Here is a 23,781-nt window from a genome sequence, read left to right as displayed (position 1 = left end):
AGTAGATATTAATGGACAATGAACCAACACAATGTTCCCTAACAATCTATTTTTCTTAAACTATGCTATGCTGTCGGGAAATCGGCACTTACTTTGATAATTGAACATTTAAAATTCAGCATATTTATTTGTCTTATTGTAAGTTATCTTGTGAGAAATTCTTAAGGAATTTTGCTTGATTAAAAAAACTATGATGCGGCCTGCGGCCGCCCCTTGCTTTGGCCGCCCTTGTGCGGTGCACAACCTGCACACCTGCTAGGATCGGCCCTGCTTTAAGTGATAGAACATATGAGACAGTGAGAAGCAAAAGGATGTAAGTGGCAAAATTAATAAAAAAGTTTTGAAAAAAAAAATAGAACCGACTTCAAAATTGCTCTAAAAAGTGAAAAATAATTTTATTCTTTAAACACCATCGATAATACTTTTAAACATAATTTTTGAAGTTGGCGCAAAAACGATCGATAAAATCATTCACAGCCATAACTCAACTACAGGTATAAATTAAACCACGTCTAGTTTCTTCACTACCACATGCATTACGCATTGATGACAGCATATTTGAGTAACGATATAAATGTTTCGTTCCTAAGTTTGGATGATTTTTTGATAAAAATATGAACGAAGCATGGTTACAATGGATTTTACTTTTTGTTTTTGCGCCAACTTCAAAAATTATGTTTAAAAGTATTATCGATGGTGTTTAAAGAATAAAATTATTTTTCACTTTTTAGAGCAATTTTGAAGTCGGTTCTATTTTTTTTTTCAAAACTTTTTTATTTGATTCTTTTTAGTGTAAATGTAGATATTTCAGTAAAAGTAAGAAGTTACCTAGTAAGAAGTGCGGCTCTATATCACTGTATTGCTTTAGAAAAGCCTTTATTCAAAATTATCATTACAATTACTGTTAATGTTACAGTTATATGGCACCAAACTTTTATAACAATGAGTTTCATATTGTCGCGTAGATGAAGATAGCGAAGACAATGTGAAAGCCAAATGAAGCGAATACTCGTTAGTTATTATTAACTCGAGATCTTTATTCAGAACCACGAATGAACGTTACATCTCCTTATATACAACTTGAAAAAGTGCTGGAACTTTCCAGACTTGAAAAGATACAGAAATTAATAGAACATTCGAGAAAATACGGGAAACAGTAGAAACGAAATTTTAGTAAAATTCATTGTGTCCTAGCCGGGATTTGAACCCGGGTTGCTCGTGTGGGAGACGAGAATTCTACCACTGAGCCACCGTTATCCACGGATGAACAGTGCGAACTTCGCTACAATATCATTTTAACCATTTAATAGGGAAATTTACTGTTTTTTGCCCATAACTTTTTTTCTAAAGAACAAATATGGTCAAACAAAGTAATGGGACCTAAGTTGAGCCATCCTCTATCCATTAAAAAAAGAATCATCAAAATCGGTTCACTAGGTGAGACGCTATGAGTGGACAAACAAAAAAAAAAAAACATACATACGGTATGAACTGATAACCGCCTCCTTTTTGAAGTCGGTTAAAAATTTGGAAATAACCAGTACAAATGGTAGGTGAACCTCTCGTCTGTCTTGGGGCAAGAGATAGTACTAGTAGCCCTGGTAGGTGCTGCTGTACAGCATGATTTAGAAAAAAAATCAATGAAAGCCTACCTAGAACATTATCTGTATAGTCGTTTTACTCAAAACTTGAAAATGTTCACTTACATCCCTTTGCTTCTCACTGCCTCATATGATAAATCTAATTTATGCATATGTTTGTTGAAAATTAATATACAATAATGCTTTCTATATTCTATATTCTAGTTGAAAAAGGGATTGTTTACTTTTGTAACAAAAATCTCGTTTTTTAGAAAACCAACTTTACAACCTGATAGGTATCATGGTTGTCAATTAATGACATAGAGATCACAATAACAGTATTTTTATAAACATAATCACATCTTTTTTCTCTCCTTTTTTTTTAATGATTTTGGTTCAATTATAAAACATTAACTTTGCACGCAAAGCATGATTGATGTTAGCAAAAACATCGACCCCAATACATCAGTGGTAAAAATATTGATGTTTTAACTAAAACATTGATTTTTCCAAAACATTGACATCAATATCACAGCCCTAAACTATACAATTGGCTTATACAATATAGGACCCTAAATTTCGAATGCATTGATTGCAACCTTTCAGGATTTCAGATCCTGACTTCAAAAATAGCCAAAGCTTTGTATGTTGAAATATTGTTTTTTCAAATTTTGTCAGTGTTTGCACCAAAATTTCTTAGTTTTTCTTTGTCAATCGTAATAAAAACATACTTTGCTGAAAAAAAGAGTCAAATATGATGCAGATGTTAATCTTTATATATTAATAGGCAAGCCGTTTTCTTTCGGTACCAATTCCTCCTCTGTTTGTGAACCGATTTCCTTCATTCTTTTTTTGTTCAGTAGCTATTGCCGAGTTTTAGTGTTATCAATAAAAAGTTTTGAAATAGAACGATAATTAACGGAGATATTAATTAAAAATGCATTTTCGTCCTAAATGGCTCTTTCTACGTGAACTGATGGTCCAATTTTTTCGAATTGATATGGTTGGAAATGTCGTTAAAAAACACTTCTAACGAAAAAATTGTCAGGGCGCCCAAAGTCCAATAACCTAAATCCACTAGAAAAAAAGTTATAAGCGGTTTTTAGTTAGTGAAACTCAAAAATTTTAATTTATCTCTTTTCCATTGTTGAAAGCATGAAACATTAAGTTTTAATTAATTTTTTTAAACGCGTTTTCTACACAAAAAATGCATTTTAATGCTTTGAGCTTGGTATGGTTGGAAAGCTCACGAAAAATGCTTTAAAACACGTTTTAACCGGTTTACCGCGCGAAAATCGAAACCTGCTATCTTGGCTAGAAACAGCGCTAGAAGCAGTTAAAAGTTAGTGAAAATTCATTTTTATTTGCTTTTTCACGCGACATAGTTAGTGTGAAGAAATTGCTGGATAATATTGTGGTGTTGCCAATTCTCACTTGAGCATAAAGAAATAAGATACTTGCATTTGGTTTTATTATTAAGGCTTTTTGGGTAACTACGGGCATTTAAAATATTTTCATTTTGATTATGTTTTTGCATTTTTAATATTTAAATAAATTATTTTACTTAGTGAGGGACGACTTTCATTTCCAGCTTCCAATAATACCTGCATTTGCTATCACCACAAACAGATCTCAAGGTGAAACTTTTGATAAAATTGGCGTATTATTACGACGTCCAACGCTTTTGCATGGACAATTACATGTTGCCGTGAGTAGAGTTACTTCATTTGACTGTTGGAAATTTTATATTTAACGGCAAGATCATGCCTACTTTTACAAAAAATATTGTTTGTACAAAAGTTTTATGCATTAAGGGAGTTTTGCGGCATCGTTTCATTCAGAAAGACTTCCATAATTGTGAAATTGGCGAACTTTATCCATTTTGGCACCAATGCCAAGATGAGAAATACTTTTTTTTTTTGCATTCATAAAAAACGAGTACCGAAATGTCTATTTGCAAGGAACTTACTACGAATGAAGTCCCTCTTTAAGGTGGGGGTTCATTAAATTGTAACTGTTCGTGACAAGGCGGAGGAAATAAATGACAAGAGGAACACACAATGGGGAGAATGGGACATCAATTTTTTTTTTATATAAGAACGTTTATGAAAAACAGTGTGATATGTGGCAAAGGGAAGAGGGGTTATGTTGAAGTGTGAAACTTTGCGACAATAGGGAGAGAGATTAAAAATTATGAAAAGTGCATTTGTCAGTTTTCCCCAAAGCCGTATACAAATCACAAACACGATTTTTTAAAAAATTACACTATTATTGAGACGTCTAGTGTTTTTGAATGGGCAAATTTTAATGTAGCAAGTAAGATTCGTGTAGCAAGTAAGACCGTTTGGAATTTAATAATTCTAACAGCAGAGGTCAAGGTAACTTCTTTACTAATAATAAAGCAGAAAGTCTCTCTGTCCGGAGGATGTCTGTAGGATGTCTCTCTGGATGTCTGTAGGATGTCTGTGACGCGCATAGCGCCTAAACCGTTCGGCCGATTTTCATGAAATTTGGCACAAAGTTAGTATGTAGCATGGGGGTGTGCACCTCGAAGCGATTTTTCGAAAATTCGATGTGGTTCTTTTTTTATTCCAATTTTAAGAAAAAAAAAACTATCATAAATTACGAAATTATCGTAACGTGGAACCGTAACATGGGCACAAGCCAATTGGCGAGATACGAAATTATCATAACGTGGAACTGTAACGTCGGTACAAGCCAATTGGCGAGAAAATTCACCATACATTATTCTTTATCTTCTTTACTAATAATAAAGCAGAAAGTCTCTCTGTCCGGAGGATGTCTGGATGTCTGTAGGATGTCTGGATGTCTGTGACGCGCATAGCGCCTAAACCGTTCGGCCGATTTTCATGAATCTTCTTTATCTTCTTTACTAATAATAAAGCAGAAAGTCTCTCTGTCCGGAGGATGTATGTAGGATGTCTGTAGGATGTCCGTAGGATGTCTGTGACGCGCATAGCGCTTAAACCGTTCGGCCGATTTTCATGAAATTTGGCACAAAGTTAGTATGTAGCATGGGGGTGTGCACCTCGAAGCGATTTTTCGAAAATTCGATGTGGTTTTTTTTTTATTCCAATTTTAAGAAAAAAAGTATCATAAATTACGAAATTATCGTAACGTGGAACCGTAACATGGGCACAAGCCAATTGGCGAGATACGAAATTATCATAACGTGGAACTGTAACGTCGGTACAAGCCAATTGGCGAGAAAATTCACCATACATTATTTGTAAATATACCAGCGAACCAAAAGACCTTTAATTTTTCTATTACGGGCGAAGCCGTGCGGGTGCCACTAGTACTCAATAATATTAAACTTATTAAAAGAAGCATTGTTCATGCAGAAGTTTTACGTATAATCTGAGTTTGGCAGGATCATTTCATTCGGGAAGATTTCGATAATTGTTAAGTTAGCGGGAGCTCTTCATCTATTGGCGTCATATTTTTGGCACCAATTGCAGCTCGAGAAATATTTTTACTTTGCATACGAAAACACAGAGTAGAGAAATGTATATATGCATACGGTTGCCACAATATAGGGGCTGTCCATGAATGAAATCCTGCTTTAAGGTGGGGTTCACGAAATAGTAACAGTTTGTGACAAGGGAGAGGAAAGACATGACAAGAGGAGCATACAATGGGGAGAACGTGAGAACAAGCCTTTTTTTAATAGGAACGTTTATGAAAAATAGCGTGGCATGTGACAAAGGGAAGAGGGGGTATAGTGAAGTGCAACACATTGTGACAAAGGGGGGCGAGAGAGGGTCGAAAATGTTGAAAAAGTGTGACATCAGTTATTCACTGCCCTTAGCCGTAAACAAATCACAAAGTCGATCTTTTTTAAATGTACAATTATTACGACTCCCAGTGTTTTTGAATGGACAGTTATATGTTGCCACGAGTAGAGTTCGTTCATTTGATACTTGGAAATTTATATTTCTAATGGCGAAGAAGCGACTTACTCAATAATAGTAGACGTTTTAAGTTAATTGTTCACACAGAAGTTTTACTTATAAATTGAGTTTTGATGCTTCATTTCATACGGGAAAATTGGATAATTGGTGATTTTTATCCATTGGCGTCAATTTTTTTGTTTCCAATGCCAGCGCGAAAATTGTTTTTCCATTGAATATGTAAACAAAGTGTAGGAGAATATTTATTTGCATAGGGTTAGCACAAAGCAACATGATGTCCAAAATAAAATTATTCAAGTCAGCAATTTGCCGACCACACCAATTTCTCAATGGGGTTGTTTTCTTCAATCAAAAGTACTACTTTTAGTCACTGAAATAGATAGAATAAGAGAAAAAAAATGTTGAGCCAAAAAAAAACTTTTATTTTTTTCAACAGTTGTTTTTTTAAAAACTTTTTTGAATGTCCGATTTTGGAAATAAGGCGTTGTCTTTATGACGTTATAAGTGATATACTTTGGCGTGCGACTTCATTGTCGCGCGAAATATTGACGATTTGCTCTCAACCTAGTTTTCGGGTTATGATAATTTGCGCTGTGCACTAATGGCATTAATGAGTGGCATTTTATCGCTTTTGATGCCAAAAAATTAATTTCAATCTGCGCACTGATAAAAATAGTTGTTAAAAAATATTTTTTTTTTCCAAATTATTTAAAAAATGGTTACAACCTTTGTGTTTAAGCATCCTCTTTCAGTAAAAAGTACTTTGAAAATTTCGGAAACGACCCCATTACCGAAATATCCCCTTTCATCCATTTATTTTGAGATTAACAAATAAAAAGCAAAATTGGAATAAATTATTACTGTGGTATTGTGTGTCTGTATAAAAAATGTATGTTTTAAGATATGCAGTTAACATGAGTAAGAGTAGAAATAAAAATGTTGGAAACAGTTAAAGTCATACAAGTTTTCTCAAATATTCATTTATGAATATGGTCGAATTTCGACCACTGGGCGAACACTAGTCTTTATATTTTAATAGGGAAGCCAAGGGTGTATATAAGGGAGGGACTGAGGGGGCCCGAGCCCCCTCCAAAATCTGCAAAAAAATTAAATAAAGGTAGTTATTATTTGGTTTTAGCTGCAAGAAAAAAAAAAGAAAAATAGTGATTGCGATAATAATAATAATTATAATACCTTAGATCAGGAATTTCCAAGCTGAGTGTGGTAGGAAGAGGTGAGAGGTGCCGTGAAGTGTCAATGGTATTGGTAAACGTATTATTGTACAATAATACGTTTTTTTGAACTAAGGATGCCGTGAGAAAATTCTAATTCTTCAAAGGGTGCCGCAAATCGTTAAAATTTTGGAACCCTGCGTTCCCTAAGTCAATCTGAAAAGAAGGGTCTTCAAAATGTTTCTCTCTTCAACTCTCGCTCCTGCAAGAAATTTAAAATAAGTTTTAGTTGTTCGGTTGAAGTAATACTGTAAATTGATGTCCTAAAAATGAATTTATTCAGGCGTTTTTCGGACATCAATTTCAAAATATTTCTGGAGGTGGGTCCTCAAACCAACATCCTTTCTCTAAGGTTACTACCAAACATAGTCTAAAATTGTGCCTTTAAGATTTCAATTTTGAAAAATTTCGAAAGAAGATCCCTAACCGCTCCTTACCTTTAAACGTCTCCAAAGATAACTTGGAATTACGTTTAACTTTTCAGGGGAGGATTCTCGAATGCTTCCTTTCTAAATATTGCCTAATGTTAAGAAAAAATCTGAATTGCTTTTGAAAAGAACCTCAAAATGAAAAATTTCAAAAGTTGTTGACTATTGATCATTTAACACCTCCTATTTCTCCCCCCCCCCCCCCCAATCCATTTTTTTCCTTTTTCCTAGTCGATCTTAAAATAAAGTCTTAAATGTTATACTTCACAAGCCCCCCCCCCCCCCCAAAATCCATTAAGAGCTTCTCAAACCTCGTTTTCAGGGCTTCAAAGTCGAAACATTTCCAGGAGACAATTAGCAAACGCTTTTTCTTCTAAAAACATCGAAAATCGCTTAAAATTGATTTTATGGAGCTTCAATTTTGAAAATTGGCCGATCCTTAATTTTTTCACAGTAGCGTTTTTAAGACTTCAATTACAAGAAAAATTTCGGACAAGGTCCCGACTGCTCCTGTATAAAATCTAAAAATGAAAAAAATCCACAATTTCGAAAAATTAAGGTGGAGAGCGTCTAAATCCCTCACCCTAGTATCACTGAATCTTTAAAAAGGTTTTTTAGGACTTCAAATTCAGAATAGTTTTTGGGGAAAGCCTCAGAACCACCCTGCCAGTCACATCATCAAAGTTATCCTAAACTGCGTTTTTTGAATTTCAATTTCGAAAATTTGGGCGGAGGGGTGATCGATTTAGCTCTTTTTTTTTTCTTTTTTTTTTTTAAATTGATCGATGGCAGCTTCAAAAAGTCCCATTCTTTTCATTACCCTAACCTCAACAAATATAGTCTATAAAACCATTTTTGAGATTTCAATTTCTAAAAACTTCCGCAGAAGGCCCCCCGAATTTTTCCTCCCCGTATCATCACCAAAGACAGTCTAAACTGCATTCTTAGGATTACAATTCAAAAATTTACGGGAGAGACCCCCCCCCCCCCCCTCCACCATCAGATTTCTTAACAGTGCTCTTAAAACTATTTTTTGGTTGCGTCACTGGGTGACAGTATCAAGTCTGTGTCCCACCTCAAAACAAAAAAGAAAGAGAAGATCAGGGCACTGTTGCTCCCCCTCCCCAAAAGAAAAGGAATTGAAATTACAAAGAAAAAAATTGGGGGTGGGGAGCTACTCTTGGTAAATTGGGCCCCCTCCAAAATAAAAACATATATACGCCACTGAGGCAAGCCGTTTTCTTTCGGTACCGTTTTCTCTTCTTTTTGTGAACCAATCTCCTTCATTCTTCTTTTGTTCTGTAGCTATTCCCCAGTTTTAGTGTCATCAACAAACATTTTTGAAATTGAACGCTAATTAACGGAGACATTATTTAAAAACGCATTTTCGTACTAAAGGGCTCTTTCTACGCGAACAGATGTTCCATTTTTTTCGAATTTGATATGGTTGGAAAGGTTTTTAAAAAATACTCCTAACAAAGAAATTGTCAGGGCGCCCAAGGTCCAATAACCAAAATTCACTAGAAAAAAATTATAAGCGTTTTTTAGTTAGTGAAACTCGAAAATTTTAATTTTATCTCTTTTCCATTGTTGAAAGCTTGAAACATTAAGTTTTAATTCATTTTTTAAACCACTTTTTCTACACAAAAAATGAATTTTAATGCTTCAAGAAGCTTGGTATGGTTGGAAAGCTCGTGAAAAATACTTTGAAACACGTTCTAGCCGGTTTTACCGAGAGAAAACGCTAACCCTCTAGAAGCACTAGAAGCAATTAATAGTTGGTGACAATTCATTTTTATTTGCTTTTTCACACGACATAGTTAACGTAAAGAAATTGCTATATAATATTACGTGTTGCCATTTCTTGCTTGAGTATTAAAAAATGAAATTCGTTTTTCAAAGGTTTCACGTATAAACTTTTTGCGGTATCATTTCATTCAGTAAGATTGTGTTTTTTCTAGAAATTTGGCGATCTTTATCCATTGGCGTCAAATTTTTGGCAGCAATGCCAGTGCAATAATTGTTTTTCCTTTGCATACGCAAACAAATATTAGGGAAATATCTATTTGCACAGGGTTATCGCAACAAAGCAGGGTGCTGTTCAAGAATGAAGTCACGTTTTAAGGTGGGATTCATGAAATTGTAAGTTTGACAAGGGGGGAGGGGGGGAGAGAGAGCGAGAGAAATTAATGATAAGAGAGACATACAGTGGAAGAATGTGCCATCGCAAGTTTTTTTTTTTGTACATATTGTTGTACATATTTAGAAATTAGGTAACAAGAGAGCCCATTTGAACAATTCATAATCACTTGATGAGAAATAAAATTTAAGCACACTTTGCTTAGAAGTCTCGAAGACTTATCTAATTTTTTCAAGGATTCTAGAACATTTAATTATTTAAGGCACCTCATTAGCACTTTCTAGTCTCTAAGTGAGTACTAGATTTTATACTTTTACAGTAATTCTTTCAATTACAAGTAGTGCAGAAAACAAAAAGGAATAGTTGCAACATTTTTTTTCCTGGTTAAACAGATTAACGAATATGCAGTAGAAGTAAGATAAAAGCAAGCAATACAAAATACTGCATTCAGGATTAAACAACCCAATCCCCTACCATTTGTTAGAAATGTAAAAGTTCAAGGTTAGTATAGAGCCACAATTTTCTCAAATGTTCAAGAAAATGAAATTAGCTTTTCCAAGCACTTATTTAGATTTCATTAATGACAATGACTGACTTATTTACAGTCAGATGATTATGACTTACCTTACTTTTTAAACAGTCTTTAGAAAGTAAGTAAAATGGTACTTTCCCTCTAAGTAAAAAAGTTCAATTAATCAGGACGCTCAGGTCACTGAAACTTATTCAGTTTGCAATAGTATTTATTTTCTCTCTCTATCCCGAAAAAACAAACTAGCGAAAATTTTCTGAGCATATGAAACACACCTCTAACAATTACTTTCATTTACATATTTTTCTCCTTTAAAAAATAAAGAAAACTCTGTTATAAAACATTTCATCAGGTAATAAAGCGATCTTACAAGAAAAATGCAAAACTTTCGTGGTGGAAATACATCTCCCTCACCCTTTTTTTTATTCACACGTTTTCCCTACAATGTATGATTCTGGAAAATCTGAAATTTAGTTTTGAGCTGCTAGGGATTGAAATTCCTATTTTTCTTCCCTAAAAAAAATCAACGCATTATTTATAGTTCTTTTACTTTCTGTTTGTGCAATGGTTTGACATTTTTTCAGTTTTTCATTGTTACATAAATTTTTTTTGAGTATAGTGTTAATTGTTACATTTAATAGTATTTTGCTGTACAAAAACATTTTAGCTCTGTCCTTTTTTTTGCAATTGCATTCACTTCAAATCAGCCAAATTCATTCGAGCATATGAAACCAAAAGGTTCTTCAAAATCTTTCATTTATAACAACCCTAAATATCTAGCTTTTGAAATCATGCAAATTGAAAATAATCATTCTGAAAATAAAGAAAACAAATAATAAGTAGATCGTTTCTGTTAGCGCAAGGGGTTGGGGAGTTTTTTTCCCTTTGTTTTTGGTTCTAATTTGTTGAAATAATCATAGATTATTCTAAGTACTGCAGCTTAATGTGCAGCTTGTTTAAACTCTATTTTCCTTTATATACTTGCCCTAGTGGTTTTCACTCCAAATTAGTCAACGCAGACACATTTTCAGCACTCCAGTGACAGCTTTACTATTTGTATTTAATGTTCAGTGCTTTTTTTTTACTTTCTATTCTTCCATCAGAAAAGAACATTCGCTATTCTCTTCATTTTCTTAAGATTGAATGAACTATTCAAAAATAAAAAAGGAAACAAATCAGGATTTTTTTTTTGTTTTTTGTTTTAAGATTTTGAAAAATGTGTTGTTGCAAAATAAAGTTCTCCCAAAGGGGGGGGGGGGCATTGCCTCCCTCTGCCTCCCCTTTAATCCTTAGAATTTTGTTTCCCAAATAATTTAACTTTACTCTTTATAATCGTAAGTGTAATACTTTCAACAACAAGTGCACTTGAGGCCCAGCTCTAATGTATTTGGCTCAGAAAGAAAATAGTCTAGGGTTCTAATTCCAGAGATACAACTGCTGCCTTGACAAATGAAATCTTAAAATAGCTGTTGTTACACATTATTTAGTCTTCGTCTAGTTGGAGTTTTCGTGATTTTCTTGTATTCAATATGCAAATGTGAGAGAGAGAGAGAGAGATGGGAGACATCCTTGGAAATCCTCCAGGAAGGCATCTTCTTCCCTGTGTGCTCCGCTGTAGAAAAAATCATAAAATAAAATATCTAATTTAGTATAGGCCACTGAGACTCTAAATCCATTAAACACCAAAGAAAATAAGCTGGAGTTAGATAAAAGTATGGCGACCTCACCAATTGAAAAACATGGGACAATCCAACTTCTATGAGGAACAGCTTTGGAACTTGGTACCTGTTTAGATCTGAACTATTTTATGGGTGACTATTTTATTGTTGTTAAAAAGGTTTAAGCCATTACAGTGAAATTATTTCCATTTCAGCTGACTTTTTCTTTTCTCTGCACTTCATTGTTAAATTATGAAAAACAAGACAGAGAAAAAAAATTGTATTCCTTTTCCCTCAATATTTGTGCTATTTTCTGCTCTTTGATGAAATGACCCTTTTCTGAATCAAGATTTGGACTTCTTAGATCAAAACGATATTTGTGTGAAAGTGTGTATTAATTCAATCTTTTAATTGATGAATACTTTCGTGATAGAGAAGTAACAATAAGAAACCGTTAATTTAAATTATTTTATAGCACGAGCAGAGCCGTGCAGGTACTGCTAGTAAACAGTGAAAAGAAATCGAATTTCACATTTTGACATTTAAGAATTTTTTTTTGATTTGAAAAACATCCCAATGCAATGACTTACATTTTATTCATAAAGTGTTTTGAACACAATGTGGATGCAAAATGTTGTCAACAGTTTGGGGGGAGGGATGTTCATGACCCCCATGACCCTTTCCTTGTATCCGCCACTGAGCCTCACATGCTCAATTTTAATTTCCTGAAAAATCTAAAAGTTTAAAAAGAATGTATATATTGTCATCTCAGGGCAACAGTAGGATATCTTATTGTTATTCTTGGGATTAGATGTCCTATTGCTGCTCTGAGGCAATGATATTTCTCTTTAGTATTTTTTTGACATTAAAATGAATGATTTGGTAGACACTATTTAAGCCTTAAATACTTTTCTTCAGGGCATACTCTTTCTTGGGGTAAAGCAGAACCAGACATAATGACTGATTGCTATACTGGCAATGTTCCAAATGGAAAATATGGGCCGTTGGACCCAACAGTTGATGCCACTTATCTCTTTCTGAAAGTTTTCCTGGAAGAAATTGCACAAGTATTTCCTGATAACTATTTGCACTTGGGTGGGGATGAAGTAAGCTTCGATTGTTGGTAAGTCAGTTAACAGATAAAAGCATTTTATTTGAACTGTAACCTATTTTTAAATGACCTTACATATTTCAAATTTCTGCTTTAGATTATCTAAAAAGTATTCATTTAAGAAATTAAAACTTTTCCGGAAGAAAAAAAAACACCAGATTGAAATGTTATGATCTGTTATAGTTTTTCTATTTTGGATGACAAAACTAGTTTTTTTCTTCACTTTCTTTCTGATTAATCCAGGCCATTGTCTTTCCATGAAAATTTTGTGCAATATTCACATAATGGAGACTATAATTTTGCTCTTATAGATACTGTAAATGAGCTATTAGGTGTTTGCTTGCAATTCTCTGCCATAGTTCCAGAAATTGGGCAGTTACTTGTAGATTAATACTGAAGTTTTTCTCTTCACTTTTTGAGATAGAGCTGTACCTTGTTTGCAAAGTTCCCAGTATCGCTAATGATCTATGAAATTTTAAAACTGATATGTCATCCTATGGAATTTTTTACAAATATTTTTTTTCTGTTTTCTTACTTCAATCTGGTGCACATGCTCTGCTCACAATGGCAATATATTCTAGGCAACTAATTTTTCGGCTTTGCTGAGCTTGCCAGAAAATTTTTGAAATTCGTCGATTGTCCAAAACCTTAGATATCATAATATTCCCCACCAGAGCGAAGGAAGGTTGGGGGGGGGGGGGTACTTTAACTTAAAATAATTTTGTTGAATAAATGCAAACATTTTATGCTACAAATTTGTGTGACAGTGCTACTCCAGTATTATTTTAGTCTATTGCAAAATATAGCATTTGATCTATTTTATCCTTAGCTTGAAATTTTAAATGTCAATTATGAAATGTAGGTATAATTTTTTTTTAGAAGCATACCAAATTCTTTTAGCTTGTAATCACCCCTCAGACTGCTTTAAAGCATTCCTAAACTGTAAATTATAGTTTCTTACTTAAAGAATTAAACTTCTACTGGATTTGAAAAATTAAAAAAAAAGCTGTTTTATTAAACATGAAATACTTAAAGGTGCACAAAATGAATAATCAAAGACTTAAATAAAACAACATGGTACTCACAGTAGATTAGTAATAATAATTATGAGTAAAAAAATGAAGATGATGATGATTTATGCTCTATGATCAGATTATTATCTAATACATTTTAAAATACAGTTGCTTTGCCTTTTCTTTAATACGATTCCATTTATGGCAACAGTTCATCTTCCTATTATCTTTAAACCACAATACAAGAGCAGCTTCCATTTTCATGATATTTAATTTGCTTAGACATTACTCTGCAAGCTTCAATATTAAAACTAAATTCTGAACTTTTATGAATATCTTTTTGTTTCGACTTTTTAATTGTATGTATGGTAGATTCACTCATATTTATGTCGTTCTACTGTTGACGTTTGGTAATTGTTCAAGCATATCTAGAATCTTAGCCCCTTTTTTTTTTGTCAGAAACTTTGTTTTTCCTCCCCTGTTCACAAACTTTTGATAAAATCGCGCACTAAGATGCCATTATATTTTATCAACTTTAATATTTAGAATGAAAAGAAGATAAATGAAAGATACTGAGTAGTTATTTGATGCACTAACAGCGCGATGTGTAGACTAGTTTGGTGTAGGAAGTTTCGCTGTTGGTGATGCTAAACATATGTAATAATATTCATGAAATCAGTATTTAGTAGCCGATACTTCTTTCAAAAATTATTCGTGTTGTGGACGAGGAATTCGTGTTAGCTATAAATTCAAAAAGTTTGCGTTATAGCCATTTCGCGTAAACCGAATCGCGTTGTAGCGGGAGTCGACTGTATATAATTAAGTTTCACTGATTTCATTGGATGCTATGACACTATAAATAGATTTTTAAATGTAGTAAGAACATGATTAAGTATAATTAACACCTTATAGAATGCTCACATGTAAGTAGGATTTCTGTAAGAAAATAATTCTACATTTTTAAACTTAAAAATCAACAGTGGATCCCGAAGAGTGTAAAATATTGTATGAGAGTTGCAACTTTACAATTCCAGGCGATTCTCATGAACATTCATTTGACAAAATGAGAAGATCATAAGAATTCTGGTAACCCATCAGCAAGGTGTTAAGAAATATTTTTTTTAATTTAAAAAAAAAAAATTATTTTAATACTTTATACTTCCTTCCATGAACATTGTTATCTGCTTTACAAATATGTCAGGAAAAAAAATCAGCTCCTACTTCAAAGTTAACTTCCATTTTAATCATCCTGAAGTTAATTTTGGCTACTTTCTTAATAATGTCTGTACATCCAGTGATATGTTAATTTAAGCAATGAAAGTATCTATTTTGATCATGTGATGTCTACATTACATTTTTTCTGTTTCAGCTTTTTCTTATGTTTTTTGTGTGTCTTAAAGTAAAAAATGAAAAACTTAAAGCTGAATTGTTAAATTTTTGCTTTTCAGGGCTTCAAACCCAGCTATTCAGGACTTTATGAGAAGTCATGGATTTGGTAATAAATATGCTTTACTTGAGCAGTACTACATGCAGCAGTAAGTTATTGTTTTAATTGTTTCCTTACGACTGGAATAACAAGCATCCCAAAAGTATTTGCATTAAAAACATGTGACTGGGACGGGACTCATATGTCTCAGACATTCCCCCCCCCCCCTTTTCACGGCGAGAGTTGTTCAAAAGTAGCACAAAACTCGTTTTGAGGCAATCAGGGTTGAAAGTTTCCCATCCTTAGCGGATTTCCATTTTTAAACAAATCTTTGAAACAAAAGGATACAAAATAAAAACTAAAAAGTAATTAATAATCAGTGAGTGAGTTAAATCTGCAAAAATTCCAGTCAAAGTATTTTTTTTTTTAAATTTGCATCATGCATTTATAATAAAGCAAAGACTACTGCTCATTATCTAATGATGAAATATAAACTATTCTTGAATAAAATGCGATTATTTGGAATAATTTTATTTCTCTTGCAATCATCATCAATCTTTGATTTGTGGACTTTGATTCGTGTAATTTTATTTTTAAATTATAAAGTTATACATTTAATCCTTGCATTTACTTAGAAACTTGGTTGAGGGTGGGACATATCCTTTTTTAAAACTGTGTTAAGAATTTTTAAGCTGAGGATGAGATTCAAAAGTATTTTCTAAGAAGAAATCTGAGAAATTTTAGACTCTATTATTTAATGCTTTAATGTTATGCATTTGCTTAATGGTTTCACTTTTCTTCTTCTTTTTTTTAAAAGTATATTTACATAGATTTGAGCGATAAACATTTGCCATGAATATTGAAAAGTTTTTTTTATTTGCATCAAAATTATGGTTTCTAGAGAACTTTCAATTGCTGTATTTTCACTTAGATTATATTTCCCTGCTTTAAGCCTTCGTAAACATTTCAAATTGTTCGTTTTCCCCATTTCAAAAACACATGTTTTTGAGGTGGAAAATGCTTCAATTCATGTTGTGCTTCTGTTGTTGAAATAAATTCCTTGTGTTTATCATGTTTAACTGTCTCAGAATATAATCAATACTGCAGAGCATAAAAATTCATTTTATAATTTTGTAGATTACTTGATATTGTGAAAGGTCTGAACAAAAGTTACATTGTTTGGCAAGAAGTATATGATAATGGTGTTAAAGTGAGTTTCTTTATTCATTTAACTTTTCAGTTACTTTTATTGTGATTTATTTTAAAGTAATTATTGTCTTAGCATGATATATTTTAATTTGCTAACTTAATTTAAAATCCTTTATACTATTAGTCTGAAATATCCATGGGCGGATTTATGGGGGGGCAGAGGGGGGAAAATGCCCCCCCTAGTTTTGGGAGGACTTTATGTAGTAACAACACATCTTCCAAATGTTTAAAAAATATATTTTTTCTTTTTTGAATCGTTCAGAGGGGCATGGGTGGATTTAGAGGGGGGCATAGGGGCATTGCCCCCCAGTTTTGGGAGAACTTTATATAGTAACAACACATCTTCCAAAATCTTAAAACAAAAAAATCATGACTTTTTCTTTTTTGAATAGTTCAATGAAAATGAAGAGAAAAGCGAATGTCTTTTTCTGATGAGAGAAAAGGGGGGGGGGGGTGGAACGAACATTAAATAAAAATAGTACAGCTGTCGCTGGGGTACTGAAAATGTGTCAAATTCACTATTTTGAACTGAAAAACCTTTTGGGCAAGTATATGAATGAAAATATAGGCTAAAAGAGCTATACATTAAGCTGCAACACTTATAATAATTGACGATTATTTTAACAAATTAGAACCTAAAGCAAAGGGGGAAAAACTCCCCCCCCCCATTAGCCCTAACAGAACGATCTACTCGTTATGATTTGTGTCCACATTTCAAGCATATTTATGCATAATATTTATGTTCTTAGTAGATTAATTGGCCGTTTGAGAAATTCTAAAAAACAAAAAAGTTTTTTCCTCTTAAAAAGAGAGAGGGAAAATAAATATTACCGCAAACTGAATAAATTTTAGTTATCTGAGTGTTCTGATTAAATGAATCTTTTTACTTAGAGGGAGAGTACAATTTTACTGAGTACAATTTTACTTACTTTATAAATACTGTTTAAAAAGTAAGGTAAGTCATACTCATCTAAGTCTAATTGATTCAGACCTTGTCATTATTGAAATCTAAATAATTGAGTCATCAAAAGTTTTGGAAAAAATTTACTGAAATTTTATAAAAGTCTATAAAAACCTAACAAAGATTGGTAAAATCGTAAAAATCTTTCAACCGTAAAAACTGACGAATTTTCGTAAAAATTACAAACAGGGCCGAATTTGCCTATAAGGTAAACAACCTATTGCTTAGGGCCCCTGCTTTGAAGTGGGTCCCTAACTCCCCCCCCCCCCCAAAAAAAAAAAAAAATTCATGATTTGTTCCTTAAAAAATGGAAATTGCTTGAAAAATTTAATTTCATTTTTAAGTGCTTGAAAACCTTGAACATTTGGAAAAGTGTGGCTACAAACCTTAAATTTTAAAATTTCGAACAAATGGTAGAGGGGAAGGAATGCCGAAATGTGTCAAACTCAGCTCCTTGCCACATCCTGTATCAAAAATGTAAAAATCATGGTTCTCACGTTTGTAACATTATTTGAAATAAATTTTTGTGACTCGCATGTTTCATATCTTGCTATTTATTCAATCCCAAATGCAAAATTTTGGAAATTCTTTTGGTGTTGCTTGCTTTTATCTTACTTCTGCATATTGTCAATCTGTTTAGCACAAAAATAAAATTACACTCTACTTCTATTCCTCTTTGTTTTCTGTCCCACTTGCAACTGAATAGAAGTTGTTGTAATGAGAAATCTATAGTTTTTTTTTCTTTTAAATTTAAAATAGCTATTTCTCACAAAGTTAGAAGAGGACTGTAAAAATTTACTCTCAAATATTAAAATATCAGAGACTGGAGAGTACAAATGAAGTGCGTTAAATAATTTTATTTATTCTACAGTCCTTGAAAATAATTAGATAAGTCTTTGAAAATCCTAAGCAAAGTAAGCTCCAATTACTTCTACTGCATATTGTTAATCTGTTTAGCCAAGAAAAAAAATAGACACTACCTGTATTCCTTTTCGTTTTCTGCACTACTTAAAATTAAAAAAAAGGTGCTGTAATGAGAAATCTATAGTTTATTTTTTCTTTCAAGCTTAAAATGGCTATTTCTTACAAAATTTGAACAATACTGTATAATCTGGTTATCAATTTCTATGTCTGTACAATTAACCTTTATAAGGCTTCAAAATGCAAAATTTTATATCCATTTTACAAAATTTCCTCCGGGGGAGAAACCCCCGGTTCCCTAAAATTGGAGCCCTGCGTCACTCTCTTGATACCAGCTCCCTCTTTTAAGGTCAATTCAAAAAGGACAGCATGAAAACATGCATTAATGAAAATGACACACAAAAAAGTAAAGCATGGACTTATGCATCACAGGAAACAGACAAAAACATGAGCATGGGGGGCAATAAAAATGTTGCTAAAAAAAACCCCTGCCCCCCCCAGGAACTCAGTCTTAAATCCGCCTATGGAAATATCCTCTGTACCCTCTTATCACCTCATTGTTAAAGAACTATAGCTCATCATGGTATAGATTGTTAGAAATTGTAGTGCACTCAGAAATGCATGGCTCTTAATAATTTAGTAAATTTTTAGAAGTAAATTGCCAGGTTTTAAAATATCGGTTGTTGGCATTTCGTTGGCAAATGATTGCGATCTTAGAACCAAACCTTTTCATACACGTGTATGAAAATTATATATGAGGCAGTAAGAAGCAAAGGGATGTAAGTGGACTATTAAAAGTTTTGAGAAAAATGCATTTGGCGTTCAAATCTTAGGTTGACTTTCATTGAAAAGTTTTCTAAATCACACTGTATAGCAGGACCTACCAGGGCTACTAGTACTCTCTCTTGCCCTAAGACAGGAGAGGTTCACCCACCATTTGTGCTGGTTATCTCCAAGTTGTTAGTTTTGGCACTTGCATCTCTGTGCTTCTCACTTCCTCATATGTCCGATTATTTTTGATTTATTCCATTTTCCTTCTTTAAAAAGTTCCTGAAATTCGAGTCCTATATAGACTTAATTAAAGAAATCCGTACTTTGACACTCGAACCTTTGTTGCTAAAATTATTCATGCAAAATCTCCCTAATTTTACTTATAAATCTCCTGAATTTTCATCTTTCAATGTTGGTAGCTATGGTTTCTGTATCAGCGAAAAAGACACTTAGTGAAAAAATGGCCCATTTTACCTCCAACAAAGTTGTTCATACTGCTAAAGGGGGCCTCATACCTGCCCCCTTAAGTCTAAATCCAGCCCTGCATTTTGGCAATGCTTTCTGTTTGTTACATATCGAAAAGTTGGAAAAAGCTTTTTCTCCTGCCATGAACATGAGTATCCTAGTGTGCCCTGTGCATAGTCCTGTTGGACATGAAGACTCACGGCGATTCAATCCAGAATTAATTAGAGTTCCTATTTCATAGATCATATACCGATGGTAGGAGGACACTCCTTGGGTGTCATGTTCCTTTAAGGCCCTCGGGAATTACAAAAGAGTTATACTATCTCAAAATCAATTTTTCAAGTTGTAGTAACCCACATTAAATCACTTCAAAAGGACTCGTCACTATCTTTCCCTTATCATATTGGATTGGAAAGAAGTGAGACTGCCGACAAACTTGCTTAAGGCTGTAGCTGTTCCCAATGTGGATATTGATTTGATCCTTTTAAATTTCAACAAAAAAAAATCAGTGAAATGTTACGGAAAATTCAAAAAGAAAATTTTATTGATATTAATTCAGATTAAAAACTACAATTAACACAAAAAACAAATCTCAAGTAGTAGCCTCTTTCAAAATTCAAAATGCAAAAATGAAACTTTTTCAGTCTCAAGGTTGAAAATTGGACACATTTCTGATCATTTTTGACATCTGTTCATTATTTTGATTTTTCTTGTTTTTAAATTGAAGATTTTCTTCAAAATGCGATAAAACTATTTTTTTTTCAATGTTCGGTAATTAAAAAGATATATATTTCTTAAGCACCCATATTACCAGGATTTTACAAACTTATGCCTATAAATACCATAGTACTTTTTAAAATCAAAATGCCACTTCTAATGAACCAAGCTTCATTTTTCTTGGCAATTTGTGACTTTTTTTTATGTTTTTCCATTCCATACAGGCACAATTATTATTTTCTCATTTTAAGTGGTGTACTTCTGTCTTTCATTAATTTTTATTTATGCGCTGTAGCATTAAAACATATTGTTATGTTTGGTTTAGATATCTGCATTACTAAATACACTGCTGACTTTGTGCATTTTAAGTGTATCGTCGCCTCAGAGCAACAGAAGGATATCTTAGTGTTATTCCCAGGATAAGATGTCCAGTGGCGTACCGAAGGGGGGGCGACGGGGGCGGTCCGCCCCAGGCCCCGCTTTGACATAGGCCCCCAAATTTCAATTTTAGGTTTTCACCAATATTGTCGCATATCTTGCTTAAACAAGTTGGCTTAATAAATCATAATTTTTTTAAAGACTAAATATTTGTTCAGGGATACAATCAATACCTCTTCGGGATCAATGGAGGGTTTATGATACCCAAGCCCCGCTTTGACATAGGCCCCAAAATTTTAATTCGTTTCCTTTTTCGCCAGACGTGCCTTATGTCATGGTTTAGATAAATAAAAAGTTGACTTTTTATGTAGAATGAATATTTTCTCAGTGACTCTTGCCTAAACAAAGAGAGGGCAAATTATGTCCCACAGGCCCCGCTTTGACATAAGCCTCGAAATTGTATCTTATTTTTTCCAGTAGATCTGTCATATACATCATGATTAGAAATATTAATCAGTTACCTATATATGCGAGTATATATCATAAATTTTGTTAAATATGACTTTTTTTCATAGTGACCCCGTCCTAGTGTACAAAGGTACATGAGCGCTTGGGCCACGAATTTAATGGGGGCCCCAAATTTTTAAATTAACTAAACCTATAAAAATCATTTGCTTTTATTTTGTTAAGTGCTTTCAGCAAAGCTTTATGCATTTTTTTTCCAAACAATTTATAAAAAAAAAAAAAAAAAAAAACTAATACATATAACAGATGCACGTTTATAATTTTTGATCATTACAGTATACAGCTAAAATATCTGTTTTATGTTTTGTTTTGTGTATTAAGACTACGATGGTCTAGTCTTAATTCATACTCTATTTTTGAAACCAAATTCAAACATATAACCAAGAAAATCCATTCCTAGATGAGAAGTTGTCTATCCTTTGAGGCGTTGGAAAAATCAGTCAGATAAATTTTTCTTTTTACCAGCTGCACTTCTGTGGTTTTAAGTTTCGTCTCCTGCCCAAAGCTATATATAACTTCTAAGAGCAAATCGGACCCCTTCTGACTCAAGCAAAGGGGACTTCCTTTTTGCTATGCCCCTTTCGACAGCGTAAAACAGTTTAATTGGTCAATCCTTCGGGACTTTTGACCTTGACTGCATAATACCTCCTCCCATCCATTCTATACTCGATTGCAAGCTTACTTGACTATGGAAAAATGAGCTGCGGCCAAGCAAAAGAAATAGTTCCTAGCCCTTTGTCCGATAATCGGGGGAAATTACGCTCTTGAACGCCGCTTTAGAAATCGGATTAGTTAGTTAAACCCACGCATACGCAAAATTTTTTTGTCTTAATTTCTGTCGAACATTAAATATTTTTAATTCTACCAGCGAAGCCGCGCGGAGCGTCTTCTCCACTTCAATAAAACGCACCAGGCAAGTATAGGGTCACACCAGAGTTTTTTTGTCTGAAGAACATAAAGAGCGTTTTTTCTTGTGAGTGAGATCTAGCCGAAAAGTTTTATTTAGACTGAACGTGTGAATTTCATCCTTATTTAGGTAAGCATGTTTAAAAAATATTTTTCTCTCAGATTAGGTGATGTTATCAGGTAAATAGTTCCCTGGTGTGTCTTACTCAAAGGAATAGTAAAGGTTTTTTTTTCTGTAAATGCCAATTTTTATCCTAAAATTAATTAAATCTGGAATACCTAAACGTTTCTGTTCACTGTACTTGGATGTTCAGATGCAATAAATTTTTAAGATACAATATAATTTTAGGACTTTTTTCTGTTTTTGATATTTTCTAACAAAGCACAATTTTATTAAAAATATAGTATTTACTTAATTTTACTTAAAACCATGTGTTTTACTGTGGTATTTACAATAGTGTCCGAAATCAAACCAACACTACTGAAATATGTAAAAATGTACCATTTAAAATAATTACTGTAATATATGGTACGTACACATAGTTTGAGAAACTTCAGTTTTAATACCAGGTAGGCCCCCATTTCGAGTAGCGCCCCAGGCCCCCATCTGTCTTGGTACGCCACTGAAGATGTCTTACTGCTGCTCTGAGGCGACAGTATATTCTTTTCACAAACAGTTAATATTTTTTATCAAATTTAAGTCCATACATATATCTATAAAGTTGTTTATGGCTTGTAGCAAATAAATAGAGAATTCTTTACTCACAAAATAAAATTCTCCCCAGAAAAAGGTTGCATTATATGAAGTTTCCTTGAAAGATGCATTATATATATATATATATGTATATATATATATATATATATATATATATATATATCTTAATCTATAAAAATCTTCTGTGCGGACGTTTGTCACCATAAGGCTTTTAAACGGCTGGACCGATTTGATCAAATTTTTTGTGTGTAATTAAGTTGTGGCAAGCATGGTTTCGAAGCGCGATGGATCGAATCGGAAACGTTTTTGTTAATTAATTAATTAATTTAAACATTGGATGGTTATATCTCCCAAATGATTAATATTTATTTTAACCTATTGTTGAGCAAGAACTGAAATAAATATTTAAACGGTTGCCACAGGACAATAAGAATGCCAGCTCAGCTTTTTGTAATGAAATTTCCTACTGTGATATGTCAATATTGAGAATAAATAAAACCTAGAGGGAGAGATTGAAGCCTTCATTTCTCTTGAAAGCAACGGTTTTAAGTCCCAAGATACATTTTAAGTAAAGTACTGGAATGTTCACGCAAAACGCGTGTTCTGTCGTCATAGTTGAACCATGTGACCGGATCGGTGCTTTAGTCTTCCTAACCAAATTGCTGGGCCGAAACCCCATAGTGGAGTTCGTACAATGCGTTGTGTTATGATTTGGTGGACTTTTGGACTGTAGGAATAATAGTTGGATTCATTTTTGCACTTTGAAAGTTTATTAAATAAAATAGTACATATACAGTTCTAAACTAAGCTTAGATATTTAGTTAGGAGTTAAATATTTATATTCAAAACATTAAAGATTTCAATAATTAAGTACATCATGATTCTGCTCTCCAAAGGAATTAAGCTTTAATCTACTGGTTTAAATTAAGTTGTGGGAAGTGGGAGCAAGTATGGTACGTACCAAGATTTCAGTCCCCTATCAATGAAGTAATCCAAAGGCACTCGTTTCTATCATGACTCCGGACAAGACGTCTCGGAGAAACACCCAGAGCTCGGGAAAGCTCTTCTATCCTCCAAACTCTATCCTCTCTCTCCCAAAACTATCTCTTCTCCTCTCGAAAAATCTTAACTCCTTGTTTTATACAGGGGGATAAAGTTCCC

At 33.2% G+C, this 23,781-nt stretch overlaps 1 protein-coding gene across 2 annotated transcripts in view; it reads left to right on the top strand.

Moving 5' to 3' along the window:
- LOC129217176 (beta-hexosaminidase subunit alpha-like) overlaps positions 1 to 23,781 on the top strand; it is a 98,510-nt gene that overhangs the window by 50,294 nt on the left and 24,435 nt on the right. For both annotated transcript variants that reach the window (XM_054851438.1, XM_054851439.1), the window contains 3 exons: positions 12,421 to 12,625; positions 15,075 to 15,161; positions 16,190 to 16,262. In XM_054851438.1, coding sequence (XP_054707413.1) covers positions 12,421 to 12,625; positions 15,075 to 15,161; positions 16,190 to 16,262 — 365 coding nt within the window. The remainder of the gene's footprint in view (positions 1 to 12,420; positions 12,626 to 15,074; positions 15,162 to 16,189; positions 16,263 to 23,781) is intronic.

The sequence above is a fragment of the Uloborus diversus genome, chromosome 2 (assembly GCF_026930045.1).
Source record: "Uloborus diversus isolate 005 chromosome 2, Udiv.v.3.1, whole genome shotgun sequence".
NCBI classification, from domain to species: domain Eukaryota; kingdom Metazoa; phylum Arthropoda; class Arachnida; order Araneae; family Uloboridae; genus Uloborus; species Uloborus diversus.
The sequence above is the reverse complement of the archived record's forward strand: the minus strand, read 5'-3'. Positions and strand labels throughout refer to the sequence as shown.